General features: G+C 36.4%; 1 protein-coding gene across 2 annotated transcripts in view; it reads right to left on the bottom strand.

Annotated features, from left to right (window-relative positions):
* The window catches only part of LYN (LYN proto-oncogene, Src family tyrosine kinase), an 821,134-nt gene that overhangs the window by 167,268 nt on the left and 631,213 nt on the right, over positions 1-22,653 (bottom strand). For both annotated transcript variants that reach the window (XM_044065544.1, XM_044065543.1), the window contains exon 10: positions 4,976-5,158. In XM_044065544.1, coding sequence (XP_043921479.1) covers positions 4,976-5,158 — 183 coding nt within the window. The remainder of the gene's footprint in view (positions 1-4,975; positions 5,159-22,653) is intronic.

Here is a 22,653-nt window from a genome sequence, read left to right as displayed (position 1 = left end):
CAGTTCTAAGATTCTTCATGCTGAAGTTACTTACACCAAGACCATCTTCTAAAAGAGGAATTTGAACACAGATTTTCTTAGTGGCTTGATTGTAATGTTAAAGGGGTCTGCAGGTATAGGTTTTCTACAGTAGGACAAAGGTGTACTTTTACAGAAGTACATGCTAGGCAGTTATCAAACAATGCTGTCAAATAAAGTAAAATGTCCTGGAATGAAGCTGTCTTATTCTGAATGCCATGGGCATTTCTATTTCTTGAAAATAATATGTCCACATTAAATGGTAGGAGTACTTGCTGATAGGCTTCTTATTGTATATGTAGTGCTTCACTTGTGATGGTGTCTCAGGACTGGAAAGGATCCTGCCTAAACTAGTGTAGTTAGTAGCTGTAGCATAGTCATGTACCATCTTTACCAGAGGATGGAGGTGTTGCCATACATTAGTGATGTATCTGTTGTACCATGGGATCTTCCTCATATGTAGACTGGCTATGGTGTCCAGCAGGCACAAGCTGGCATGTACATGGACATCCTTCAGGATAACACTTATTCTCATGCAGGTCATATGTGTTGCTTGTAAGAAGAAGAAGTTCAAAAAGAGATGCTTTTGTGGAAGAAGGAACAGCCTGTTCTCCCTGCTCTCCAGGACTATTAAAAGATGGCCTTTCTTTCAAAAGGTATGCAACAGGACTTCTAAAAATTGATGGAAATGCCCAGATTGGTTAGGCATAGAATAGTGCAGTCTAAGACTTCTTTGGTTCTCCCTCAGTAAGGGGCTATACTAGGCAATTGCCCTGGTACAGTTAAACATGGATATCCTTTAGTCTGAGTTGGTCAATAGCTGAAGCCACGTAGTTTAAAAATATCCAACAAATAGTGGACAGTACAAAGGACAAAGAGACAGACTAAAACTGCTGCAGTCTTGTAATGACCCCAGGAATACTCCTTGTTCCTTGTAAATGGGGGTATGAAGATAATCCTCCATCATGTCCAAGGTGATCATGGGGTTATGTGGTCATAGCAAAAGTAAAAGTTTCTGAAGACATAGCATTTTGTGTTTCCTTATTTGTTTACTTTGAAAAAATCCAGACTGGATATGTAATATCCATCTAGCGTGGGTAACAGGGAGAGTCAGGAGTAAAACCCTGTCTTATACTCCTCTAAAGGGGCTTTTTCTACCACAGCAAAATGGAGAAAATAATTCATATTATGACCTGCTAAAACCAGCTGGTTGATGGGTTGCTATGACATTCCCATAAAAGGTGTGTAGGTCCTGAATTCAGTTTTACACCTGAGGGCAGTAACATCCTTTACCCAAAGAGTGTGATCAGGTAAAACCATTGTCCTTGGAGAAAACCTTACTCCTAGTAAATGAGGAGGGAGGGAGGGAATGAAAGAAAGGGTTGGGATAAAATAGGCAGAACTTGGAAGCACCTTCTTGGCTGACAGGGAGCATTTCTCCTGTTTCTGCTCTACTGCCTGTATTGTTCAGCTTCTGTCACCATTTATTAACTTTTTATAAAGGCCTTCTTTTGTTTAAATTGTGGATATTTTTCTGTAAAACAAACATTGCTTAATTTTAAAATGACTACTCCATTTCAGAATTGGGTACTGGAACCACCTCTTTACTCTTCATAAGGTTTTATTTTTTGTTCTGTTCTTTCAAACACTTTTTGAGATGGCAGCCTAAAAAAAATTGATTGTTACACTTAAGAGATGCCTTTCATTTTCACCTAGTAAAGGCTGGATTCTAGTCATGAATGTCCCCTCATAATTTTGCTCAACGCTGCTACCTTTGCACAAACATCAGTGTACTCATAGGCACATTTAGAGGTGTGCTTACTATCTATAACTGCAGTTAGAAGGTGTAAAAAGTATTTGTTTTGAACCTGTATGTTTTATTTTTCCATATTATCTTCCACATGTCTTAAACTATTCCATTGATACAGCAAAATACAGGTTTTACAAATTATTGTTTGTATGACCAAATTAGAGAAAGCATATATATTCTTCACAAACCTGCCCAAGATATGACTTTCCTTGCCATTAAGAAGAAATATATTACTGAGTAACAGTTTTAATCTTCTGGCGGCATCCAGAAAAATTGCTGCTGGGTCTGCAATATGGTTCTTGTAGAGGTACTTGGGGGGTTTCATCTTCCCTGCGGAATTTAATATTTGTTAGGAGCTAATGGCTTTTAGTTCATTTCTAGAAAAGCACTGTGAAAGACATATTCAAATGTTTAAAGGGCAGGAAAAATGGTCATTGATATGGACTCCTCAATACCCAACAATTCTAGATATCGTTTACTTGTTTTACTTTTGCTAGTATTGCATAAGCATCAAATACTGTGGAGGAGTAAAGCAGATTAGAATACAATAGATCTTGATCCTTCTCTGTTCTGATATCCAAACTGGGTGGTTGATTGTGGGCGGTTCCCATTTTACTTTTGTTGGCCAAAGCTGTATCAGAGGGTGAGGTCTTTATGTGCGTGTGTGGAGGGGACAGGTCAACAGAACCTGTATCCACTGCAATGCTGCTATATACTCCCCTGACTGGGCATCTACCCTGCTGAGTATCAAGTCAGGGACTTTGCTAACTTATTTAACTTATTTTTTTAAGAAATTCAAAAACTATGGCTTCCTGAACAGGAACCACATGTATCTATATAAGCATAGTGGAAAAATACAAAGAAGGTGAGTATTCTTAGTTGGTAATCACCTTTGTCTGGCCTCTTCTGAATAACTGGCAACCAGCATCCAGCTGTCTTGCAGCCAGATTATACACTAAGACATAAAAAGACTGAAGGGTCACTGTCTCACCAACAGCTTCTGAAATAAAAGCAAGAGTTGTGAAAGTGAGAGAAACCAACAGCAGAGATGGGAAGTGGTCAAAGCTACTCCTGTCTTGGGTAATTCCCTTACTTCCTGAATGGTCTTGGGGAGTCAGAAAGGTCTCATGATCTCTGCCAATAGAATACTGTTCTACTAACTTTTTTGACTGCTAATTTAATGGTGGTGCTTTGTTTTACTTTTGTTAGAACTACTATAAAGGCTCCCATATGGGAGAACAGAGGAATGTCCCTTGGCCCAAAGCTGGAAGCATTTGTGCAAGATAGTGGCCATGAGGTTTCAGACTCAGTAAAGCAGAGTTTCCTTTTTTTTTCCTTTTCTTTTTTAATGTTTGCTTCTTACAAGAAGATATCTGATGTCTCTTGTTGAGATATAAAAGACATGAAGGTGATGTTGGAAAAATCTGTCTCTCACAGCATAATTAGTGATGTGTGGAATTAACTTGAAAACCATAGCCAGGAAAAAAGGTCAAAGTCAGTATAACAATACATTTCAACAGCAAAACAGAAATGTTACTTAAGAAAAAGTTAATTTAGTAACTTATCACAGTGGTCTGGAAATCACCTGGATCAACCCAACAGACAGATTGCCAATCAACAATGCAACAAAAATACCTAGAGATTTCACAAGCATCTCTCCAATTTTCTACCAAGTGTCCTATTAATGTTCTTCACATGGGGAGCAGATCCATTATACTCCTGGGATCTCGAAATCTCTGTAAAGCTTTGGAAGTCAGGCCATGTGAACAGATGCTCGCCTGCAGCTAATTTCCAGACAAGTCTGAATAATACTGCCAGTACTATCTACTGTTGAAAACAGATCAATGCCCACCTTGGTAAAATCACCGAGGTCAGTTTTAGTAGGTAATCAAGCATGAGGTTATATGCATTAAGTTTCATAGATTAATGGGTCAGATTACTGAAGTGTTTCACTATAAATATCATGAGTTATGATTAATAATAGTTTGCTGCCTTTCCATAGTATTTACTAACCAAGCCAAGAGTTTCTTTTTTTTATATAATTTTGGTTGTTTTTAGTAATTGCCTTTGTCCTTTTAATGTTTTGCTAATGTTGTTTTGTATAAAGCACATAAATAAACTTAAACTTTTTTTGAACACATTTTATGAACATCTGCTTACAGGAACAATTACTAATATAGCTAACCAATACTTGGGTAACTACAACCCCCAGTCATAATGATTAAGTGAATCACAGATTGACCCAGATCATATCAAATAATTCCTAAACCAATTTCTTCAATGCAATACATCTTAACAACTAATTACCTAATACATAACATTTTTCTGTTACCTTGGCCTGTGCTATAGATTTTCTCACTAGGCTCACCAGAGGTCAGGTATCACATTTTCAGTGATGACCTTAAGGCATAATTTAGTATAGTGAATTCTTAGGGTCACATATGTGCAAGTGCCAGCAGATGAGATGCAAACATTGGTCTCAAGCTACACAGAGCAACACTTTCATCGCTGCCGTACAGTACCTTCTGTAGTAGGCTTAATACCAGTGTTCACACTTTGTACTTTAGATTTCTGGTTATCCGGCATGTTTTTTCATTGATGCCTTGACTGCTTGCAGCCAGATACTGCATTTTTCAAAAGGATTAATCACATTCTTCATAACTCCTGTTTTTAGATGATTTCTTATAGTGTTTTGGCAATTCCTCTGCATAAACAGAAGTGCAAACACATCTACAAAGGGTTCAAACATACTTACACAGACAAGTCAAGACCGATACGCCCTCTATTGGTAAAGTTTAATTTTCGGCTTAGTGTAATTTTCTTCTAAGTAGGTTCCAAGAGAAAGCTCAGTGAGCTCTTTCTTGATGACATCAACTGGCAAGTCAATGTATGTAATAACTACACAAAACAGGTGCCATTGTATATGCCGGAAGAAAGAAAGGAAAGCTAGTAGTTTTCTTGCAATGCTTTTTTACCTTGCCTAAACTCAGTAGCTAATTAAAAGTTGACTGAACACAAAAAAAGATACAATGAACAAAAAATGAATGCATGTATGCAAGCTTCTTCAAAGAGTTCACATTTGTAACCCAAAGTGTAGTAATCACGCAGTGTTACTAATATTTAAAAATAAAATAAGCAGTGACTAACCGTTGGCCATGAATTCTGTTATGATATAAATAGGTTCATTTTTGGTGACCACAGCATATAGCCTAACTAGCCTATCATGCTGAAGTGTCTTCATGAGATTGGCTTCTTCTAAGAAAGCCTGGACAGACATGGTACCGGGCTTCAAGGTTTTCACAGCTATTTTGGTAGTATTTTTGTAGAAACCTGAAAGAAAAACAGAAATAAAATAATATGGTTTAGAGTGCCATGAACACAATGTTGTTTTTATGCATTAAAATAAATAAATTAATTAGAAAATAGCTAACACTGTATAAATTTATTTAAATTAAGTACAGCACTTGATGTATTTAAAGATCTATATACATGTAATTAAAAAATATCACTTTTCTTTGCAAGAATCTTGCTTAGAGACACTTTTTAAGTGTAAAAATACTCTGGCTTGAGCATCAGAGCATATTGTCATAATTATAAAGTTTGTATGCATTTTGTATGCATTTTGTTGGCCTGGTAAGCCCACTAGATACAAGTGTCCCTTTTCAGGGGGCAACAAAGAAACACAGTCTATTTAATTAACTTGCTCAGTGTCACACGATAGGCCAATGGAAGTGGAAGAAATCAAATCCTATACATTCGGCAAAGGTAGCAATTCATTTATAACTGATTACCTTAATCCACTTCATTAACTGCCAGAGTTACTATGCTACATTAGGCTTTACTGTATTTTTGGGGTCTATATTAAAACCTTCTTAATGCACATTTTGTTATGGTGTACTGCTAATTTGCATGTTAGTATTTCTCTTTGCACAATTAAACCAAAACAGTTGTGGAAAGGCACTGAAAATCACCAATAAATCCAAACAAGAGTGCTAAAATATATACTATTAATGGAAGTATACACTGGTCATCTGATGAAGTCTTGAGTAATGAGACGAAAACGCATATGTACTGAGTGAAGGCGTTCATGTTTTTATCATTTTAACTTTTGTGTTGTGTGGATTCATTACACACATTTTGGATATACCTCACTTGAGTTCCACTCTAGTTTTAGCACTCTTGTTTGGATCTCTTTGCACAATCCCATTTAGTAAACTCAGATAACTCTGAAAAGGCTGAACTGAAATTCTTTTCTGCTTTAAAGCAATTCTTCTTCTTTCAGCTTTTCCCGATTAGGGGCCACCACAGCGGATCACCTGTCTGCTCATGATTGGCAGTGTAGTTTTACGGTGTCAAGTTGCCAGCCCAACCTTCCACAGAAAGCACATACATGCATGCACTCATGCCTAGGGTCAATTTAGAGTGTCCAATCTACCTACAACATGTCTTTAGGGATGTGGAAGGAAACTGGAGCACCTAGAGGAAACCCACACGACCACAGGGAGGACATGCAGACTCCGCACAGCAGACACCCTAGCCGAGAATCGAACCGGAGAACCTCTTGCTGTGAGGCGACAACGCTAACTGCTGCACCACCATGGCTGCCCCTTCTGCTTTAAAGCAATACACAGCAGAAAAAAAGAAGAAAATTTCAGTTCAGCATATGCATTTTTTTTCTGTATGGCACATTTTACCTTATGTTTAAAATTTAAATGTTAAATGTATTCCCTACAAAAATAAGAAAAAGCAAAACCCATTGTCTAATGGAATATGACAATGACGTTTTGAAACTTCTTCAGCAAAACTGTGATGAGAATAAAGAAAAGAGACAGAACAGCTGTCAGTTAAAATGAAAAACAAGGTACCACCCCCCCATATTTAGGGTTACCTATTATATTCTCGAAAGCCGACAATGTCGAATCCGACATTGTCGACACGAGAACAGCAAAAGTGCAGGATGTCGAACAGATAAATGGAAATCTCTGCAGGGGGAGATTTCCATTTACTTCAATGTAGTGCGGTCTCGGAGTTGGTATATTTAAGTAGCGGGGAATGTGGGGGTCTGCAGGGGGGCTTGCCCCCTTGCCTAGACCCTTTAGATTTTCTTTTTTTTTTTAATTCATTTTTTCTGAACATTCAAAATTTTAATGGTCCGATCATTAAAGTTTGACCTTTAGTGATTCGAACCATTAAACTTTTGATGTTCTACTATAGACCCCATATTTTGACCTAAGGCTAACCAGCTCCTTGGTATTAGAACACAAGAGTGATATATACTACAGTTTAAAAAATGGTGACAGTGCTTTCAGTAATTTCTGTAGGTTAGCTGTGGATTAACACCCCTGAATCTGTCATGATGGCTGACAAAAAAGGGGAGATCTACAAACAGAGGTAATAGAGATAGTAAGATACACAGTAATACATATGAGCAGTAGAAAACAAGAAGCTGTTATTTGTTAAATATTTGGAAAACTCAACAGATTTCTTACGTTTTACTGTTTTTGCTGAAGCAATAGATTTTTGTGAAGATTCATAAAGACTTGACTGGCAAAATACAAACCAGGGTATAGGAAGAGTTGTTGGAGAAATAACATGCTGCACCCTCAGCACATTTTTGATAATGTAATGTGTGGGCAGGGGTTAAGAATTTCTAGACTATGTACTGAAGATAGTATATATGACACTGAGATAGACAACATGCAGTATATGTTTGCTAGTCATGGCTATCCAACACAAAGGGCTGACAGAACAATAGATAGGACAAAGAGTTGGAGAAGGAACAGAGGCAGGTCATGGTTCAAATGTAATATGGGCAGTTCTGACAATGGGATCATTGTTAATGAAAGGAAGCCAGATAATAACCCATTTGTGAGAATAAATTTACTCTATAATAGTGATATTGATGTCAATTCCCAGGTGATAAAAAAGAACTGGAAGATTTTACCTACTGATGATAAATTGAAAGCACTAGTAGGTCCCCACCCCAGATTTGCTTATACTAACAGCCAAAATCTGAAGCAGATTGTATGTATGAACATGCTTCTCAACAGGTCTATAATACATAGGAAGAAGTTGAGAACTTTTAAATGCAAGAAATGCAAGGCATGTCAATATGTCAAAGAAAATAACATCTCTGTACACCCTGTGTCAGGTAGGAAGTATATATTTAGATTATATACAGACTGCAGAACTAAAAATATGGTGTGTTTAGCTGAGTGCATATCATGCCAAGCATTCTATGTTGGGAAGACTATTAGAATGTTAAAACAATGCATATTGCAACATATGAGTGGCATCAGATTATGTTTGAGAAGTAATGCTCTATATTAACATATTGAAATAAATAAAGAATATGGATTTCAGTTTATGGTGTTATACATTCAACAAGCGAGTATGAGGGGGTGACATTATACAAAGCACTGAATTAGCTGAGTTAAGATTCATAACTGAATTTCAAGCTAACCATACACCTGGGTTAAATGCTTGTATGCCTTTAAAACCTTTATTGAAGGGGCATAGGTTCTGCTATTGATCCTAACTGGTTGTTACTTGTATAAATATGATGGATTTTAACTGTTTTTTTAGATCTGATGAAGAGCTAATGCTCAAAAGTGCTTATCTGTATTTTAAATAAATTTTTAACCAGTTGTGGTGGCTCCAGTGAGTTTTCTTCTTATCCTGTATGGTATATTTTACCACTGTGGACTTTTCCTTCTTCCTTGGCTGCTTTGGATTTTTATTGTTGGAAATATTTATTCAGATCATTTATAACACCTACTAGAGTTAGTAAAATACCAAGAAAATCTCTCAGGCTGCTGGAGATGTAGTAAACAAGCAAAAGCTAATTGGTTGCATATGTTTTTTTGATTGTCACATGGTTCAGCATTTTTTGGATAAAAATACAATATTTTTTAAAGCACTATGGAATGATATATGTATTTTAACAAAATGACTGGTTCTCTTTAATGTTCTGGGAATACACTAACAAAAGAAAAGACTTTTCTTACTTAACTTGGACTATACTTGCTGACACCAGAAAAACTATTAATAGGAATTGGAAATCTTCTTCACAATCAAAACTTGGAAGACTTTCTTACTCTTCTAAAGGAAGTTGCAATTAAAGAAATCAAAGTAAAATAAGGGAGAATGTATCCAAACAAATTAAGGAATAATCCTTGAATGAAGGTTTTGGCCCTTATGGAATTGTGATCTTCATCTACTTGATTATATGGACTGTTGTTAAAATTGTTTTGTGTCAGGAAATATCTTGTTGCTCTGAGGCTTTTGTAAATATTGTAAATAGTTACAATTTTACTTGTTAATTAATACTACGATTCATCATATTTCTACATTGTATTGTATTTTAATGTTTACTTTTTGTGTAATGTTTGTTTTTGTTTCAAACTTTTAATAAAAATATTTCAGCAAAAAAAAAAAAAAACCTTAATGTAAAAATGCTGGTTTTAGAACTCAAGTGTGGGGAAACCACACAGTCTAGACACTACAGTCCTGTAAAACTAATAGACATAGTGTAATTAAGTACTACAGCAGCAGTGGAAACAGTTCAGCTTTAAAACTCTACTAAAGTGTAAGAAATGTAACAATTAATACAGGATTCTTATGAAATACAATAAAAATAATCCGCAGAAGCGCAACGTGATACTTATTGTCCTTCTCTTAGCAGTGGATGCTTTACATGCTAACTTGTTGCATCTTTCATCTTTTCCCGGTTTGGGGTCGCCACAGCGGAACTCCGGTCTGCTAATGATTGGCAGTAGATTTTTACGTACCGAGCTGCCAGCCCTGATGTATAACCTTCAACGAAGGTCCGCCCATTCACGCATGTCTCCACACAGAAGACGCTTTAGCTGAGAATCGAACAGGACAACATCTTACTGTGACGCAACAACGCTACCGCAGCACCACCACCACAGTTCTAACGATTCTCTGTAATTCTCAGGCAAAGTATCCAAACCAAGTACAGCTCTAAGGAAATGAGCACAAACCCACACAAACACTGGGCTTCTTGATGCTGTGAATTATGAATGCCTCATAATTGTTTTTTGTTCAATTCTCATGTTGTTTCAAAAAGAAATTTGTCCCACCTTGCATAACTTAAGATAGACAGCATAGATTCTGTAGTTTTCACTGCTGGTCACCATTCACAGTTTTACATGCAGAAAATGGTTTTGATGAGTTCAGTAATGTATTACAGACAGCTAAGGTGAAACTCTTTCTCCAAAAAGTTTGCTGTTAGAGAAATCTTTATATGACCAACAGAAGTGAGTTATGCTGCAACAACACATAAACAAACTGCTAAATGCAGTACTTTTTGGCCCATGAAATGTTGCATTTATCAGCTCTTTGGAGAGTTAACTTTCAGTCACCCATAAATAAGGAAAGTTGACAACTTTCACACCTTGCAACAATGTGAGGGAGGGACAGTCTGGATTTCTAAGGACTACAGTTTTAAAGTAAAACAGCATTCAATTTAAAATGACCCAAAAAATGCTGTTCCAAGCTTAAACCAAATACAAATCAGTGAAGTTCAGTTGAAAATAAGCCCAGATTCTGCATTCGTACACCATTTAAAAAGCTAATGGCTCATGCCATGAAATAGAGGAAAACAACTTCTCTGCGTCATAGCTGACCTTAGGCATAGGCCAACTAGGCAGCTGCCTAGGGCGCCACTCTAGCAGGAGCACTTTTCCAGTATTTATTTGGTGTAGGTAGACCAAGATGAGGGCAATGGCTGGTGTGGGGGCACCATGGAGCCTTTTTGCCTTGGGCACCAGTTGACCTAAGGCCGGCGTATCTTCAAGTCATAACTCCATGAGGACTGCACTTTCGGAGTGCAACTTCTTAATGTTGATCTCCACATTACAGTTTCCTGTAGAAAATCACTGGTGATACAGTTTCCAAATGTACACCAGCACTGATTCCCTTGTTTTTTGGAGAGTTCTCCCTTCTTCATATTTGTGTGACTGTGAATTTGATATATATAATTTTTGGGCATGTAGGAAGCTTGCCCTCACATGAAAATGTGTGTGTGTTGGGAGGCTTGCACTTGGTGGAAAAAAAAACAATTACTTTTAGCTTTGTTTAGTGGTTTGACCCACAACCAGTTTAAATTGGCAAAATAGGTTATTATAAAATTAAATGCTGGAGATTCATAACTGAAAAAAAAAATCTGATCTTATTATAATATCTATACCCCATTCTGGGAGCAGAACTAAATGATAAAAAACAAAACTGCATTGGCATGGCAGTTTCCTTGATATTCATTTTTGTGTATACGAAACTAAAGCAATAGCATGGTTAGTGTAGGGTGAGAGGGGCAACTTCCCTGCATGCAAAGTGTTGGGGTTTGCATGATCAGCAGATCCTGATCTGTCTTTAATGCAACACCAGCTTTTAAAAGCCAGTGTGGCATTTGTGGTCAAATCTGAGCATTGTAGTGCTCCATATGTTGTTTAAACTGTAGCAACTGCTTGTTACAACAGTTTAAAAGTAAAAAAAAATATTTTTTAACTAAAATATGAGTCGTGTAGCACTCCATACAGGCAGGGTATAAGCTGTAGAAACTGTTTGTCGCAGTTTAAAAAGAAGAATTTTTTAAAACTAAGGCATGAGCACCATAGCACTCTGTGCAGACAGTATAAATTGTAGCAACTGTTTGTTGCAGTTTAAAAGAAGAAAGATATTATTTTTTAATAAAATCTATTGAAGGAGGGTTGAGGGGACCTGAATGGTTGGGATGGGGTGTTATGCATCTAGCCACCTGAATGGTATGCCAGCAGAAAGAACATTCATTTTTTTTGCTCTTCACTTGAAGAGCTGATGGTGGTGGGGTGCTGGTTCATAGTACCAGCCCAGGGCACTGTTTGAACCAGCTACAATTCTGAATTAAAATATAATATAAAACACTTAGAGTGGTTCTGATGCATTAGTAATCATTAGTAATCAAGACATGACTATACATATTCAATTTTACAGTTGTGTTTTACTTTAAATAATCAAAAAATGTTATCTACTATAGAGACACCAGGATCCACTGCTGGAGTCAGTCCATGGACAGCATAAAGTGATGTGATCCTGACAGCCTAAGGACTTCTGTAGTCTGGTCAAACTCAGTCCAAAACTAAGATGTCTGGAGCAACCATATGGTTTACCAATCACAAGTAAAGGGGTGGTAGTAGTTAGGTGTTCTGTCAATTAAGTTGGCCACAGAAGTTAATTATGTCTCTCAGCTTGCCTTGGAATGTCTAGGGATCCTACAGAAAGAGACTTAAACTGGAGAGAGAGAAATCTGATTTATCCTGCTCAGCTTCCTACCACTGTGACTGTCAGCAGGGCAAGCAGATTAGAAAACGGATGTGCTGTCAGTTCAGTACAGATATATCCTGGACATGTACAAAATTTTCAAACTTGATCAGAAATCCCATACTCACCCCAAATAAAGCCAGGTATAATGCATCATGAAAGACAATGTGCAATGCTTGCAAAATGTTTAATTTGGTATTATGCATAAATACCACTTTTCAGTCTCCCTTTGGCAGTTTTAGTAAAGATGCCAGGGAACTATATTCACATACTTAAGACTGCAGCCAGCTCTGGTATTAAAGATTTACATTTATCTTTTTATGTGCTTACAGGGGTAGAGCTCTTATCTCCATTGACCTTTTTCAGGATCAGCCAGAGAGTGCTGTGTGATTAACTGACTTGCTCAGAGTCACACGGTTAGACAATGAAAGCAGAAGGAATCAAACCCTGGTCCATGGGAAACAGCTTATTAGCATCTCCTTAATCCTCTGTGCCAACTGTCAGACTACAAGAAATCTTAAAACTATAGTTTGCTATAGTCAGTACATGAAGTTTTGGTGAAAGCATTTTTTTCAGTGGCAGAAAATATTTCCTTAGGGGAAAAGGAATATTAATTTTATTTTGATATAATTCCAATTCAGTAACACTGTAGCCTGGACAAACACTATGTTTTTTATCTTAAAGAAAAGCTGTATACTGGCTTATAATAAAAAAAAAAAAAAAAAAAAAAAAAAAAAAAAAAGAGTATAATACAACATGCTAGACTAAACTGATAAATGAATGTACATGGTATAATACAATATATCAATCTTCTTTAGACATTTATAAAATATTTAGGGAATTAGCTGGCTTTCTGGCAAAGAGAGGGAGAGACCATACTATGAACCATTAGGCCACGATTTCAGTTGTGAGACTGGTCAGTCCAGTCAGCTAGGGTGGATGGATCGAGCCCCTCTCCTTTACTAGGAGACTGTGGGTTTTTATTTCTTTTGAGGTACCCTCTAATTTTCTACCTAAATAACATTTTCTCAAAAGAAAATGCTGCCCTTCATAACAATATACAATTTCCCATAATTCCCACAAAACAGTGTTTCTGTCTCCCTGTCTTCATCAAAGAATGGAATAACAAACTCTATAACAGTATGATCATTATCTCCCTATATTTTTCTCACCTTCACATTGGTAACTTCTGTGTTCTACATATTGAAAAATCTAATACCTTCATCTGTTTCATATGCAGATCAGGATCCAGCACTAGGCATCACAGGCAGTTGCCTAGGACCTGCAGATCAGGATCCAGCACTAGGCTTCACAGGCAGTTGCCTAGGACCTGCTGGCTCGGAGGGGCCCACTGTCTGAGGGGCTGGCACAGCATTTACTTTCTAAATAAATAAATAAATAAATACATACATACATACATACATACATACATAAATAAATAAATTACTTGTCTTCTTGAAGAACGCCTTTTGCATCTGGTCATCCCTGCATGTGTCGACACATACATCTACTGTTGCTTGATTCTACTTTTCTGCATCCATGAATGTAATTTAAATACATAAAACATTCCTACTGCTTGCAAAATAAAGCACAGATGAATACTCAAACAGTTAAGTAAGTGTGTATGCATATGAAATGTCATAGTTACGGATGGTAGGCTACTTAGTTTACTCAGGCTCAAACCCTGTACTTCGGTTACAGGAGTCAAGAGCCTAAATCCTCTATACCAACTATCAGACTACTCAAAAAATATGAGTTTAAGTAAATTTTCAAAGAATTGAGTTTCAAGGCATTTTTAAGGAATTGTGACCTTAATTGCATTTTAATGGAACTGTGAGCTTTAGGGGAAGAGAAGTTACTGCTGCTTATGCTAAGTCTGTTTCTATGTACAACTGTTTATTTAGTAAATTGTTATTGTGACACCAGGGAAATATTGCCAGTCCAGCTATCTGGAATTTTGTAAATAGTTATATGTCACATGAATATATTAATATGATTTATATAGAAATGTGACACTGCCAGTCCAGCTATCTGGAGTTTTGTAAATAATCATAAGTTTTTTGTGATTAGTAATATTATTCATATGCTTGTCTTACAAATGTAAGAGAACTATATGTTATGTGTATATTAAACTACTGGTGAAGAAGTGTGTGTTGAACTGTATGTTATGTACTGAGCTTCAATAATGTAACCACAGTGTAGCCTACTGGAAAAGAACAGAAACGTATATAAACTATATACCTGTGCAAATGTATATTTTAACAGTAGAAGCTGGAACATACAGAGTTAACTTACAAAACTTCAAGAAAATAAGTAGAATGAGTTTTACGATTGTGTTTATCTCTCAGTTTTGCTGAAGGAAAGAGGATGTCTAGAGTTAAAAGTTTTTTTGTATTGTCTTGAAACAGAAATAATGACTAGATTTAAAATGTAAACTGTTTTTATTGCTGCGTGACTTCCTAGCAGCTGCACATCTGAGAGATAAGTATTTTAACACAGAGATGTTAGTATCTGGTTAGCCTGGGAACTGAAGGCCGGTGACAAAAAGTGATGTCATCCCAGCTAACCTAGCAGTAAAATATGATATTGATTTAAGAACTCTCACAGAGGGAGAGACTGGCATTTTGTATCTTGTCTTAGATCTAGAAATATCCACTCATCATCACAACTACATTTGGCTTGCTCTGTAAGTAAGTTATTTAGGGCATAATATCTTTTAGATATAGATAGGAATATAGTAAAGATTAGCTTAGTTATTTTCTGGGGTCTATATTATAACATCGAAGTTATGGAACATCGAATACAATATGGTCGACACCATATTGTCGAAGTTCCGTAACTTCAAAAAAAAATTAAAACATTAAATTTTTACCCTAATGGGTGTAGGCTGGGGTTCAAGCCCCCCTGCACCCCCCACACTCCCTGCTACTTAAATATACCAACTCTGAGATCGCACTGTAATGTAGTATGGTGCAGGAAAGGGAAGATTTCCCTTTCCTGCATTGTAGCGCAATCTCAGAGTTGGTATATTTAAGTAGCAGGGGATGTGGGGGTGCAGGGGGGCTTGCCTCCTGCTTACACCCATTACTTTTTTTATTATAAATTGCTTTTTATTACATTTTGACTATTTAATGGTTCAATGCATAAAGTTCAATCTTTATGCATTCGAGCCATTAAACAGTCGAGATTATGATATAGACCCGTTTTCTGTATTTATTTTAGACTGTCCTGCAATGATGTTTTAAAATATTTCTTGTGATTCCGAACTCTGTAATTACTGTATTGCTTGAGTATTGCTTATTCTTTTATTATTTTTTATTAAATATATTTAAACCTTTTAATTGTGGCTGGTTTGTTTAGAGACATTAAAGCTCTGAGAGTACTTGTGTATGTATTTGGTGACAAGGTACATGCCACTCCTAAATAGCCTTGAAAGTCTTGGTCACACTTAACATTTGCAAAAACAGGAATGCATGCAAGAAGGCTTGAGGCACGCACACAGTAGTAGTTTCCAAAGTTTATTAAAGCAAGAATAAACTTTGGAAACTACTACTGTGTGCATGCCTCAAACCCTCCTGCCTGCATTCCTGTTTTTGCAGTTACCTGTTTCAGTACTCCAACACTTAACATTTGGATAATAGTAACATTCACAGTAAGATTGGTCACCCTTTGTAAGGGCCTTAAGTAGCAGATAAGTAGTGGCTGGTGGCAGCTGGTACTACCTTATAGTCTGGGCAGAAGGAGGGAATAGCTAGTAAACCTGTGCCAGCCTTTCCCAGGTGTGTGTTTGTGTTTGTGTATAATTCAAATCTCAAAGTGTATGTGTGTCAGCTACTTGGGCAGAGACATGAAGAACTGGTTGGACAGCGAAGGTGCTGGAAGTTTTGGCTTGGTCACTCAGCTGAGATCTTGACCCTATAGCTGTGCCAGTGGGGAGTCTTATTGGGAATCTGGAGAAAGAGGCAGAAACCAGCCCCAGACTGATTGAGATATCTGTGTGCTCTTAAGGGAAATTGCACTTTATTGTGTATGTGTGTAACTGGTGCTAGTGGTGAGGATCAAGGCTTCTTGATTACTGGGCCAGTGCAGGGGCATCACAGTTATCAATGTTTCTGCTATAAAATTTTAAAGCAGTGCTGGTAGCACAACAGCTAGCGTTACTGCTTTTGATGCAGAAGGCTGTAGGTTCGACCCCACACCATGCAGATGGATTACTCATACTATGTTGTAATTTAAGGGGGGTGCTGCAGTCCTGAGTGTGTTCTCTTTTGGTTGAAATGCCTAGTAAGTGTTGTATAGTAATACCCTACTATTAGTAGAAATGCCTGTTGTCGGTTTGACATCCATTCCCTAATGCAATATTACTAGCTTACCATTTTTTTTGTTAATGTAACATAGCTAATTTATTCTTCAAGGACAGCAGGCACTGAATTTGTAGATGAAACAATGAAATATAAAGTTGTTTGCTAGCAGCAACCTCTTCATTAGTTACAGATCTCTTTAACGTGGAATTATTCTGATGACTTTTACTTCTGCAGAGAATGTGCCTATTGACTGATATTGGACGACATTGGTGGATTGTAAAGACAGAAGTTTGAGTGGCCTTTTATGGTTGAAATGTTCTGAAATGGGCAGTTTTGTCATTATTAGTTTATACATTTTGTTTCATTGCTTACTGGAAAAATGTTCAAAACTACAAATTTAAAACAAATTCTAACAAGTGCTGTATTATACAGGGAATAATACAATCAGGAAGGTGAATCAAAAAACACATGCATGTATGCATGGTCCCAAAAATGTGTGCAAGGGGCATATGCTTTGAAAACAGCCCAAAGGTAAACCTAATCTGCCACTGGCCAGATGCATTTTTTTGAAAGTGGATTTCAATGCGATTTCAATGAATGTGAGCTTCAAGGGCAGAGAGAAGTTTAGTGTCATAGGTTCATAGGTTCATAGGTTCATACTAGGCTATCTGCCCTAGGGCATTTATAAGCCTAGCCAGAGTGTGTTTGGCTTTCGCCATCCATTTTAAATTAATTTTGCTATGCCCTTTTTCGAGGTTAGTATACTGTGCCTCTGTCTAACAGTGACACAGAAGTGATACCCGGGGTAAACCTACGATCTCCCATCCACTCATCAGGATTCCTCTTGAAGAGAGTCAATGAGGGACTCTGCCTAACCTGGACTGGGATTTTATTCCAGAGTGAAGGGAGCCTCTGGGTTATGAATCTGTCCCTCCAGCATGTCCTATTTATTTCAGTGCTGTGGTTCAAGTCTCTCGAGCGCGTAGCTCGATGGGATTTGGATTTTCTGAGGTGCAGCATGCCCATTAATTCCGGGTTGGACATGGCTTTATATGTCAGGCACAGATCGCCTGTGAGCAGGTGGTACGCCACTGAGTAGAGCTTGAGTTTCTTTAACCGGGCAGCATATGTCATCTGTTTGAGCCCTTTGATCCTCTTGGTGAGGTACTTTTGGGGTCATTCATTGCTAAGTCTGTTTTCATTGCAAGACTGTCTTGTTTTGTTTAGCATTATGTTTATCAGTGTTTGTGCTATAATACGTGAAATAAAACTTTTAAAATTAAATCTAAATATCTGTAATCATTGTTGAATTAAACAAGAAAATATTATGCGCACTGACAAGTTTGAACAGTGTGTATGGTAACTGGGAAGAACTAACCAAGTAATAGGACACTGGAATGGCTGTAGTGGGGGTTGGGAGGTGAGGGTACTGCCAGGGGGCTGCTATTTGTGTGTGTGTGGGGGGGGCTTGATCTATTACCCTGTCTAGGACTGCATTTGACCTTCTGGCTCTGGTCATATGACATTTTTATTAATTACCTACATCCACTTCTCTTGATACTTGCAAGATGTTTCTTTCCTAAGTATTCATTGAAATTCATCCAGTGAAACAAGATTTCCAAAAATAAGTATTCTGAATCCATTAACATAACACTTAATTACTGTCTTAATCCTAAATGCATCACATACCTTAGTCTTTAGTGGCCTATGTATAACTGGTCTTGCCACTGCACTCATTCCCCATGACCCTCTTTCTCCTTAGTATCCAACACCCCTCTCTCTCCTACCTACACCCTCCCACTACTTCCTTTCACACCCCTTCTTCATTGTCTAATCTTCCATCTACACTGTCCTCTAACAGCTTCCTTTTATCTATTTTTTCCCTGATCCCAACCTCCCTTCTCTCTTCTTTCCTCTTCAGTATTTTTTTCTCCTTTTTCTTTCCATCTTACTCAATGGTAATTTACTATAAACACATCTTATTCTAATGATTTTTTTAGACTTTCCTTATCACCTGCTACTGTCTCTCCTCTTTTATCTCTCACCAGTTCATACCATGTTTATTACCACAAACCCCTTCTATATACCTCTGATCGCATATCTTAAGTTTATTCTATGCTGATTTACTGAGTCCATCCTAGATGTGCATTTCCTTTTCAAAATGTTTTGCCTCACAATAGTGCTTTGTGGTTTCTCTACATCACTTCTCTACCATTACAAATATTATATAGATGTTTTTGAAACTTTTTGTGTACTCCTGGATATATAATTCTTGTTTTATGTGTATGTAGCTGAAATGTATTTTTAAGTTTTTGTATCTGATGTATAATTTTATCTCAATATGGAGCTTTTCTCCCTCGGTCTCTGCTGAAAATGAGCCACTAGCTCAGCCAGACAAACCCGGTCAACAAGTGTAAAATAAATAAATAAATAAATAAAATGCACTGCAATCAGTCCCTGGTGAGCTTTTCTTTCTACAAGTAATTGTTTTGACATGCCCAATTGCTTCCACTTTACTTTTCCTCCAAAACCGACTAGAATTTCATTACTAAAGCTGGGTTCTGTTCATAAACAAGGTACACTATGGAACATGGTTGGTGTAACACAGAATGCTGTACTAAAGCCCTTTGTGATTCATGAAATAACATACACAGTGGGACAAGGCATTGTATTAAGTCTGAATCTGTTGTGTAGGTACTGTACTCCATGCATACAGTACATATGCAAACAATTCCCCCTCTCTGATTATGTACAATCCAGCAGCTCTACACCACTGGCATGCTGTCTGGTCCCAGCTTGGTTGCCTATACAAATAGATAAAGCTAGTGGAACCATCAAGCAAATCTGAAAGAGGAACCATAAAAAAGCTATACTGCAGTAACCTCTCACTACCCCAGACAACATAGAAAAAAACAAATACCCTGAACTCAGCTGGACTATTGCCTCATGTCAACATATATATCATACCACTAAAATGTTACTAATCAAGTAAAATCCTGTTACAATGTGTTCACTCCAAAAGGACGCAACACAAACAAAGGCCACAGCTGAACATAATGAAAGTTAAGCGCCTTTATTATTTTTATTTACCAGAACTTCATCCGAACTAGTTTATTCCACCAAAAGTCGCACAGCTTATATCATCAAATCATCACATGACACAGCAGCTGACACAAACAAAAAAATAATTTCAGTACTTAAAGTTAAAAATTGATAACAGATATATACTCAGAAGCTGAACATGATAAAAATATGTTTATAACAGTCCTATTGTTATTACAATAAAACTCATATCACAAATACTATAACCTTTGTGCCTTTAATAAGTGCATAATATTAATATAACAATTTAATCCTAGTAATGTATCTGCTGGCAAAGCAACTTGTCATTTTAAATATTTATATTCAAGAATAGTGTTGATATCACTACCAAATAGTTTATTCTCAATAAAATGCAATAAACAAAATTCTAAAAGTCCACACTTGCTTGCACATTTAGCCAATGTATTATTGTAATTTTTATTCATAATCAGTAAAATATGCTCATATATTCTCTAAGAGTTTCCTAGTGATCTTACCTACATTGCAGCTGTCACAGACCACTCCTTCTGAGTTACAGATAAACCTTCCTTTTGAAAAAAAAATAACTTTTTGGAATGCTTTATTATGTTGAACCCTCATTGATATACCTAAAATATTTACTGTTTTCACATTTGAAAGTACCACATGTATTACCAAGGAGTTTTGTTTCAAAACTATTATTCTGTAAAATAGAGTTAATGTTAGTAATTTTCTTGTATGTAAAACTTGGAACTTTACCCAAAGTCTTACTTAAGTCTTTGCTTCCTATTATTATTTTCCAGTTATTGGTAACACTACGCATAATGTTAACCATATCAAGCAAAACAGGTACTGGAAAAGATCTCAGGAAATAATCAGAATTTTTTGTAACCTGTTTAGACTTATAATCATTTAGTAAATTTGGCTGATAGTCTAACTGTGGACAACTTCATCAATTATTTTTTTGCATTTTGTCACCTCCATAAACCCTATTAATAAATACGTTCTTCAAGAATTCAACTTTGTCATAAAAATCGTATCAACGCTTATAAGGTGATTAAGCTTAATAAATTGCCCCTAATAGCATTACATTTCATAAATAGGGAATGCTAACTGTTATAAAATAAACAGCTGTAGAGAAATGTTTACTTTCTGTAGATTTTACTATCAAATGGTTATTTTCCAAGTTTAAGATCAACCCTAAATCTAAAACCTGTACTGTTCAACCCATATTACCAATGGCAAAAGAAAGAAAACTAGTACTAGAATTCAAATAACTAAGAAAAAATGTGCTTAATGAGCACAGTTTGCTCCCACAAACTCATAATTAAGTTTGCAACAATAGGCAAAATTCTTGTGCCCATTGTAATTGGTCTATTCATTTTGTCAAATTACTTATGATCAAACCCCTGTTTGTCGAGCACCTATTTACTGAAGCTGCCAATCATTGAACAGACTTTTCAGTGAAAGATTTCCTAGGGCAAGCCACCATCTGGAATTTGCCCTTTTCCCCACTGTACTGCAATCTCGGAGTTGGTATAGTTAGGGGTGTGTGGAGGGCATAGCCCCCCCCCGGTAGTTGTTAAGTTTTATGATTTTATTCACAGTCACTAGGTTGGCCTGCCATTGGTTTGCCCTAGGCAAACTTTCACTGAAAATTCCTTTCACCGATTGGCAGCTTCGATAAATAGGTGTTTGATGAATAGGGGTTCACTGATTTGTGATTCGTGTAAGTGATATAGATCTCATTGTAACCATGTTCTTTTGCTGATAAAACATGATTATAAGCAAAAAAAATTTACTGTTCAACACATCTAACAATAAACATACAGTATTCATTATATCATTTTTCTAATTAGTAAAATCAGCTAAATAATGTCAAACATATTCTTTTCCAGTCTATTGCCCAAAAGAAGTATATAGTGATACAGCATCAAGTGGGGACTAACATTTTCTCTGTACCCTTAAAGTGATAAGTGCAAAAGAAGTCCAAACAAATTCAGAATCCCACAGATAAAATTCAGACATTTGAACTAAAATGTTAAGTACTGAAACTAGAAATGGTTTCAGTTTTACTAACTTCAACTGTAATTATAGGTGTAAGTAGGGGCTCAGCTTCATTCTTATGGATCTTAGGAGTGACAATGATTTTTGTCTTTAAGGGAAATTCAGCTTAGAAAAATTTAAATAATTGCTGATGAATGTATCCTTTAAATCTGCAGGCTCAGATCTATAAAGCAAAATGTTTTTTTTTTTTCACCAAAATTACAGCTAGCTTCTTCATATCACTCATTATTAGATAATTCAAGCATCTTATTGTTATAAAGTTCAATGTTCACTACTGATTTTATTAGCTTTCATAATTCTTATATGTTGCCTCATTTAAATCTGATAATGCCTTCCTTTCTAAAAAGGAGAGATCAGAAGACCTAACAGAAGGAATTTTACTATATTAGCCCTTCTATTTAATACACCTCTAAAGTTGTTCTCACAAGCATCAGAAAATGACTATACTGTGTTAATCAGAGACAGATTAAAAATACTACTTGTCTTAAATTTGTTAGTTTCATAACTACAGAAATATTTTATATCATGCAAAACAGAATGTAACTAACTTTGTATATATAGTTTATGATTCATAATATAATCAGATAAATTAACTCTTTGAGATGGAATAAATCAAAAACCTTTACTTAATACATTCTCTGACCATAAAGATAAATCCAAAGGGAGAGGAAAAGAAAGAGAAAGAAGTTGTGGTGGAAGAAAAAGGATTTAGTGATGATTAATTCAATTTTTGGATTTAGTACAATTTCACTTAATAAGAACACATTTCTGTGTTACATAAAGCTTTTTGATTTATTCCACTCTGAAGAGCTAGTTTATCCAATTTGACTATGGATCTTAAACTATATGTATACAAGTTCAACTTACATTTATGTATTATAGTTTATGTGACATAAAACGTTTCTGTAGTTATGAAACTGACAACTTTAAGACAAGTAGTATTTTAATCCAGCTCTAAATAACACACTGCCGTCATTTTCTGATGGTTCTGAAAATGAATTTAGAAGTTTACGTTGTTGCCTCACAGTTAGACGTTGTACGTTCGATTCTCAGTTAGAGCGTCTTCTGTGT

Source organism: Protopterus annectens, chromosome 3.part0 (genome assembly GCF_019279795.1).
Source record: "Protopterus annectens isolate FY-2018-M chromosome 3.part0, PAN1.0, whole genome shotgun sequence".
Taxonomy (NCBI): domain Eukaryota; kingdom Metazoa; phylum Chordata; order Ceratodontiformes; family Protopteridae; genus Protopterus; species Protopterus annectens.
The sequence above is the reverse complement of the archived record's forward strand: the minus strand, read 5'-3'. Positions and strand labels throughout refer to the sequence as shown.